Here is an 8,464-nt window from a genome sequence, read left to right as displayed (position 1 = left end):
CCTCCATAGACAGCAATGCAACTACACAACTAAAAAAAATGCAACTAAAAAAGTTGAGCCAACTTCAGCAGATTTTTGAGTTCTCTCAACTTATTTTTGTAGGATATTCTCAATTTATTGTTGTATAAACTTAAAACAACAAGTTGAGAAGACTCAAAATCTACTGAAGCTGGTTACCTTAATTTTAAGCTCAACTGTTTTTATTTTTTTTACAGTGTACCACGATCAAGGCCCAGAAAGGTAGTAAGGACATTAAAAATAGTCCATATGACATCAGTGGTTCAACCGTAATTCTACAAAGCTACAAGAATACTTTTTGTGGGCAAAGAAAAAAAAGACTTTATTAACTGAGTAATTAATGACCGAATTTTCATCTTTGAAAATATCTTATAATAATTATATATTAAATATAATTACATATATGAATTAGGTTTCATACAGTGTATATATATATATATATATATATATATATACATATATACTGTATGTGTGTGTGTGTGTGTGTGTGTGTATGTATAGGACAAAACAAGCATTAACAACTAAAAATGAAAGTCTCTTTTTTTAATTCACACCCTCAACAGCAATTTTTTTTCCTTTTAAGAAAAATATGACAGTATATTATAAAAATAATTTTTCTAGACCTTGAAAAGTCATGTCAGTTCATCAATTCTCATAACTTTTTTTGTAGATTTATATATACACATTTTCCAAACTCTAAAGTAATTTTGAAATTTTTTTTTTTTCAATCTTCAACTCTTATTCAGTAAAATAACTGTAAAAGGCAAGGGGCCAATGGGCTAAAGACTGAGAACTGCTCAAGATGATAGTGACAGCCTCCTTAGTAGTTAAATTGTTTGATATCTAGATATTAATAGTTGAGGTCACACTTTAGTTTGGAGACCAATTCTCACTATTAACTTATTATTAACTGAGTTTTGCCTCAGTAAACTTCTAATTTGCTGCTTATTAATAGTTGGTAAGGTAGTTGTTAAGTTTAGGTGAGTATGATTAGGGGATCTAAAATAGGATCATGCAGAATAAGACATTACTATGTGCTTTATGAGTGCTAATAAACAGCCAATATGCTAGAAATGTGCATGGTAATAAGCAATCGCAACTACTTCAAGTGAGAATTGGTCCCTAAACTAAAGTGTTACATTGATCATCACTGTCTGAAATTGTCCAGTAGTGCATTTTCTAACCTGTCTTCACAACAGGACAAGAGACAGTACTCTTCTTATTCAGTCTGGACTGAACATCAGTTTAATGGGGTAGTTCACTAAAAAATGAAAATTCTTCCATCATTTTCTCAACCTCAATCTGTTCCAAATCTGCATGAATTTCTTTCTTCTGCTGAACAACAAAACCAAGTTGCTAGTCCCCAATGACTTCCATAGTATTTTTCCATACTATGAAAGCTGAGCTTCTTTTTTGTTCCACAGAAGAAAGAAACTCAAGAAACAAGCTTTAAATAGGCTGAGGATGAGTAAATGATGACAGAATTTTAGTTTATGGGCGAACTATCCCTTTAATTACTTTTTTATTTAGTTAAATAAACACACATAGTTGCTAATCTAAGTCCTGAGCCAAGTTTTTTTCTTTTTTTTTTGAATTAGGGCTGGCCAACTTTAGTTTTCTTGCCAGCCAGTTTCTTATACCACAAACGTGCAGTGAGCATGTGGGTTTCGTAACTTAAATTGCATCATAGATTTGTAACCCCTTTTGACCTTTGTGTGTGATGAGCAGCATAAAGCCAAGCCTTTGTGATTTCTGCTCTTCCTTTAGCCTAAACTAAACATCCATTTCAATTTCCTCTGTCAGTTAGGTAATTTGACTCGCCACACCAGTGAACAAAACATTTTTCAGCTGGTTTTCTTTGGCATGTTGGTGCTTGTACAGCCTTTACAAGTTCCCATGCAACACCCAAAGAATTGTCTCAGCACAATAACCCAGTTTCTCCAATTAATTTCTTTGATTTACAACATTTAATTCTTTTAGTTTATGGTTGTCAGACACACCTTTATTGCAGTGCATTGAGCCAATATGTTTCTGCCTTTGCTTCTTTTTTATCCATAATAATATAATTTAATTTCCCCAGCTAGCATAAATGTGATAGTAAAAAGTCTTGCTGTCATTCTAAGTATATCAAATCTATTTACTAATATATCGCTTGAGACTTACCAATATAAAAATGATAATTAAACTTTATTTGGAGTACCACTTGTGCACAATGCACATTTCTTAATAATAAGCCTAAAATGTGTTTTAATGTCACTATTAATAAGGATAGCATGATCTGTGTATAATAGCGATATTTAAAGTGTACCTAAAGCGTACTTTCAATTGTTCCACTTTAGCACAATCAAATATGCTTCAGTAAATCTTTAGTTGGACTTCAGCACTATTTCCACACAATTAAAGTGCATTAGGGACTAAATTAGTTGTTACAATTTAGCAGAATTGCATACTAAATATGCATATTGCATACTTTAGTATACTAAAAGTACAGATGCAGGGTATTTTTATTAAGTACATAAATATGTAAATGTATTTGTAGGCTAGTACTTAGAATGAAATAAATGTATTTTGAATATATTAGTATATTTATTTTTCACTAGGGAAGCCATAAAGGAAATTTTCAGTCATATTCTACATTTAGATACAATAAACTAACTACTGTATTTTTGCACACTTGCCTTATATGCTTAATCTACATGTTAAAAATAAATCTTTCCTCCATGCAGAGAACCTGCAAACTTCTGCATTTGAACTTTGCCTGCTGTCCGGGAAAAGTAAGCTCTTCTCCCTAATTTTATCTTCCAGTTAGCCCGTTCTAGGCACTAAACCACTTTCCCAGAACAGTTGCCCTGGCTAGATTTTCCTGCCCCACTAATAGACACATTCCCGCACGTCATCGTGCACAGCTTGCTGTGTATTTTTCCAGCTTGATTATTATGGAGCTGGACAGTGTATGTTGATTCAGGTCAGTACAGTGGTGTTATTTTGTCTGGGTTCATTTCAGTCAGTGTGCATCACACAATGTAAAATCATGAGGAAGTTGGATCTACTGAATCACTATTGGCTCAAGAGCTTCACTGAGTCTCATTTTTGGCAGACATACTGCTTTGCAAGTTCAGCAAGTTAATCAGTTTCACCTAAAATGTCTTTTAGTAAAAATCACGGACGAAAAGTTTAGCAGTTACAGCAATTACAGGGCCAAGTGAAGTATACATCATAACTTCAGCACAATCCAAAGACTCAGAGAACAGTAAAACAATTATTTTAATTAATCTGTTTTCAGCAGAATGCATGAATATACAATGTATTATTATACACATAAATAAAATACATTTTATTTAAAAAATTTGTAGGACATTTTTAAATACAATGCTGTTCAGTTTGGGGTCAGAAAGATTTTTAAAATCAGTTTGAAGTCTGTAATATTTGATCAAAGTACAGTAAAAAGGGTAATATTTTAGTATACTATTATTATTTAAAACAACTGTTTGCTATGTTAATATATTTTAAAATGCAACTTATTTCTATGATGGCAAAGCTGAATTTGTAAAATTCACGTTTATTTGACATATTTAACATAGAAATCCTTTGTAAATTTTTTTTATAAATGTCACTTTTAAATAAATGTAATGCATTCTTGCTAAATAAAAGTAATAATTTCATTTTGGAAAAATCTTTGTGACCCCAAAAGTAAGAATTCAAGAAATGATACATGAAAATGTTTTCAGCCAATATGTTATTGCATTTTAGTTAACTTAAACTAGACATTGTATTTTTGCATGCTTCCTTTATATTCTTAATCTATGTCCTAAAATGTATTTTTTCCCAATCTCAGACCCCAGAAATTTCTGATTAGATTTATTGTATATACATATTGTATATACTTTACGTTTTTCATGATTTTTTTCCAAATCCAATTTGATTTTGATCATTGTGCTGAGTAGATGTACTGTGTAAATAAGAATAATTGACAATGAAAAGACACAAGACATATATTAACAAAAATTAAAATTTTTATTCAAGAAATGCTCATTATTAGCAACAGTTGCAAATTGAAATGTAGATATGCTGAAACAGCTACATTTAATTATTGGTTATAAAAATCTAAGAGAAAGCCTCATGTGACTTTCTTTCAAGTCTGTGTAAAACAAAAAATATATTAAAACGCATGTTGCATGTCAATAGCAATACAAAAACCCAGCAATAAATACATATTGAAATAAATTACTTAAATAAATAAACAAATAAATAACAAATATGACATCAAGTATCATGGTGAAGGCAACGAGGCCTTCAAAATCTTTTAGAGCTCTGAACTTCGCTCGTTCAAGACAACCGTTGGGTTAATATTATTTTGTGTGGAGTGCACAGAGCTTGAATTCACGTTTTCTGAACTCTGATATTTCACATCAGGCACCTGAAAAGACACCATCGGACAAGGTCCCTTGATATTCATGCACACCAGCTTCTTCAATGAGGCTGTGTTAACAATGTCAAATCCCACTTTCCCACCAAATGTGCTAGGCATCCAGTATTCAGGAGAACAAATAGCATTTCCCATGAGGCCTTTGAGAGAGTAGGGCGCTCCCATCTCCACTATAGTCTCCCCAAACACAGAATTGGGTCGGGGTTTCTCCACAAGAAGGCCAGTATACAGCTCAACCACATCTATGTGACCGTACAGCTGCTTCATTTCGGCTGCCAGCTCCTTGTCTCCTGTTTTACCATACAGATAACATTACAATTAAATAAGATGCATTTTTTCAAAATGTTCCTATTTCTGAACCTATGTAGTTTTTGTTTTTTAAATTTTTTAATTATCTTACCTGTCATCTCCTCAAAAGACGAGTAGGGCTTCATGTTGAAGCGTTTCCTGTAGGCATTTAAAGACTGGTAGCGCATCTCTCTGGAATGCTCCAGAGCATTAACAGCCACTCCTTGAACTGCAGCAGGCAGGTTACGTCCACCAGCAACCTGCTCACACAAAAATGATAGACATTAGCAAAGCCAGCAGAGTAAAGACTAAGGGATTGTTCACCTAAAATAAACACTTCCTCACCCTCATGTCATTCCAAAACTGTATGACTGTGGAACACAAAAGATATTTTGAAGAACTATGTTTGCCCAAAGAATAAAAGTCTATAGGGTCTAAAACAAAACTGGACCCCAATCACTTTCATTTTATGGACAAAAATCCATTCGTTTTACAAAATATCTTAATTTATGTTCCATGGAAGAAAGAAAGCCATTTGGAACAGCATGAGGCTTCTCTGAGAAGCTTTCTATCTATACTGAAACTCACCCTTCCAGCCGTCTGTTTGGTGAAGGAATCCACCATGTTGTGGATGCCGTGTTGGGTCAAAATAGAGTTGTTAAACACAAACTGGTGGTAGCCGTAGACCTGGTCCTGGATCTGAAAGTTGTCAGGCATCAGTGGGTGCCAGTGATACAGAGTGTTGAATTCAGATGAGATGCGGTTCTGGTACTGGAAGCGCTCATTGAAGAGAAGCTCCGGGTCAAACTTGAGCTTGAAGTGGTAGCCACTCAAGTGCTGAACATAGTCCTCGATCACAATTTTGATGGTCTCACCTGGGAGAAAAAAAGCGGGAATATTGAATTCCTCCACGAAGTTATGAAGATCAGCAAAGTTTTGGATGATAAGACCAAGACTCACCAATCAGGATGAGGCGAGTGGTTTGGAAGATTCTCTCGTCGTCCCAGTCGGGATGCTCTTGCTTTATGATATCACAGACGCGGTTGTGTTCACGAAGCCAAATGGTGGCATACATCATCAAACCTGGAACCAGACCGAAGGCCTCATGGCCCACAGCAAATCTCTGTTCCTCTGGGATGTGAGGAGGATAGTGCATCTCCACCTGGACATCCTTCACCAACGGAGGATACACCTCACCATCCACAACCTAAGAATCAAATTTTTCATTAACTAGGTTTAAACCAACAAGCAATACTTGTGTCCATTTTAACAGGATCGTTCACCCAAAAACAAAAATTCGGCCATCATTTATTAACCCTCATGTCATTCCGAACCTGTACCTCCTTTCTTCAAGATATTTTGAAGAATGCCTTGAATAAAAGTCAATGGGATCCAAAGTTTTGTTTTGGTCCCTAATGACTTTTATTGTGTGGACTCCGCAAAAGAATGAAATTACTGAAAGACAGAATTTTCATTTTGGGGTGAAAAAATCTTTTAAGTGCTGTCCATTTTAATGTCCACAAACCTGATATTTTAGCTTTCCATCTTTAAATAGACGAAGTTTGTGTTGTCTCTCCAGTGTCTCTCCATAAATATGCCCCAAATCCACCTAAAATGTTAGAGAACCTTTAGAAATTGTATTGCAGTTCCTTGTTCCTTATAGACTTTGGATGGGATGTAAAATTTTCCCAAGTAAAATGGTTAATGAATGCTACTTACTCCATGGCCCAGGGCTTTTGTGAAGGCTGGTCCTTTTTTAAAGTCTGACTTGAAGAACTGGTGAGAGAAATGCTGGGCGAAGAAAGCAAACATGAGACTGGTCTTCTGTGGATCAGGGATGAACTGTTTCCTCACCAGCACCTTCTCCACCACCTGCTTTGCATTTGGGAGATCGGGCATAGGGCAGTTCTTGGGCAATGGAACAAGGGTGCGGGTGTAGTAGGACAAGTTAGAATACGCTTCCCAGCTTTTGTAGTCATAATCTGCATTGTACGTCGGTGGACTGTTGACCAAATGGGACCTTGCTGTAAAACAAGAAAGAGGAATAGTTTTATTTTACGAATGTACTTTTTAATTATGTTCAATTTTTCTATGAATCCACTCCAAAACTACTTTATTGAACTTACATGTCAAGACATATCTCATTATGGCATCTCTCAGGAAGGAGATGTTGTTGATGATGTCCCAGATCCATTTATAATGCGTTAAAATATAATGCACTATGCTTGGCCTCGGTTTCAGAGTTGATTTGATAAGTGTGAGAAGTTCGGCTGTGAGGCAAGAAAAAACAGTGTTGAGTGAACACATCTTCTCTTATTGTAAAATCTTTGTTAAAAAAATCCATGGCCAGACTTACGAGTAGTGCAGTTTTCACCATAATATCCTGTCCTGGTACAGTCACATTCATAAGCATCAGCACCCTTAGACAAACACACGGCCTGGTTTTGGCAAGGCTGTGCACAGCAAGGGTCATCTGCAGGAAACATTCATAAAGAAAAGGCATGATTAGACTGCATTTGGGTAGAACAATCAAACTCTGAAAGAAGCACGCAAGTCTAACATTGCTAAAGCTGAGTTCACTTACATCCTTCACCGGGAAAGATCCAAAAGCTTGAAAGTAAGACCAGGCAAATCAGTTTATTCATTCCAGAAGTTGTGTCTAGAATGTCTTACTCCGAAGCAGAAGTGAGTTCTCTGGTAGAGCGCGTGGAATGTGAGCGTCTGGATGTGCTCCTGTGCCTTTTAACTGCAGGAGAACGGGAAGATAAGAAAAAAAACTGAGGGTTTGTTGCGTCATGAGCCTTCTGTATTTTTCCATGTGTTGCACGTTTTACGTGTTTATTCTTTTTTTCAGGATTTATATTCAGGAAGAATTAGCTAGGCTTAATAATTTATTATTAAATTAATAGAAAATGATTTATTCATTTGAAATATGTTATTTATTTATCAAATTGTTATTGGTAAACACGTTTACAAAGACAAAGACAAATATATAATAAATAATAAACCTAATAAAAATATCATCTTAATGGCAGCCTATTTATAGCTATTCGTAGGCTATTTACAACTAGTCTATAGCCTATATTCTGAATTATAGGCTATATAACATATCCAGTGTTTATAAGTAGCACTTTATGTAGGCTATGTCCCTCCAAAATATGCTATTAAGTAATAAATTTATTAGGCCTATTATAATTATTATACATATTTGATCAACTAGACACTTTAAATTGGGAAATGATAGAATTAATGTGTAAACCTCCGTAGTTTTCAAAACCAGACACGACCTGGAAAAGATAATCAAAGATTATGATCGCGTTACTTTAACTCATGAGCGCCACCTTGTGTCGGAGAAAGTGTCGCTATTAGCCTACATTCATTCGTAATCTTACATGGTTTCTGGGTTAATTTTTATGCGTCATAGTTTAATCAATCTGTCATTATCTTAAATGAAATCCTGGACATTTGCATGCGATGACATTTCTCATTTATAACATATGCTTAAAAATATGAGCATAACGCTAAAATCATTCCCATCGGAGTCCTAGTGAAATTTGAAGAGCTGGGGCGGGGAAAGAGTTTTGCGTCCGCCCTGAAATCGACTCATTTGAGCGAATCGATTCGTTTGAATGATTCGATTCAATAAACTGGTTCAGGAAACTCATTCAACATTATTATTGAGTCATAGATTTAGCGCTTTCTTGTTTGTAGCTAATTAGATATTTTATTCAA

The 8,464-nt window shown here is 35.1% G+C and overlaps 1 protein-coding gene across 1 annotated transcript; it reads right to left on the bottom strand.

Annotated features, from left to right (window-relative positions):
* Positions 1–4,014: 4,014 nt before the first annotated feature.
* Positions 4,015–7,469, bottom strand: LOC306881505 (prostaglandin G/H synthase 2-like). Its single transcript, XM_079435649.1, has 9 exons — positions 7,317–7,469; positions 7,089–7,205; positions 6,859–7,002; positions 6,452–6,756; positions 6,258–6,341; positions 5,693–5,939; positions 5,321–5,607; positions 4,845–4,992; positions 4,015–4,734 (listed from the first exon to the last, which is right to left on the bottom strand). The coding sequence occupies exons 1-9, from the start codon at positions 7,375–7,377 to the stop codon at positions 4,322–4,324; spliced, it is 1,806 nt and encodes a 601-aa protein (XP_079291775.1). The 5' UTR covers positions 7,378–7,469; the 3' UTR covers positions 4,015–4,321.
* Positions 7,470–8,464: the final 995 nt, after the last annotated feature.

This window comes from Barbus barbus, assembly GCF_936440315.1.
Source record: "Barbus barbus genome assembly, chromosome: 15".
Taxonomy (NCBI): domain Eukaryota; kingdom Metazoa; phylum Chordata; class Actinopteri; order Cypriniformes; family Cyprinidae; genus Barbus; species Barbus barbus.
The sequence above is the reverse complement of the archived record's forward strand: the minus strand, read 5'-3'. Positions and strand labels throughout refer to the sequence as shown.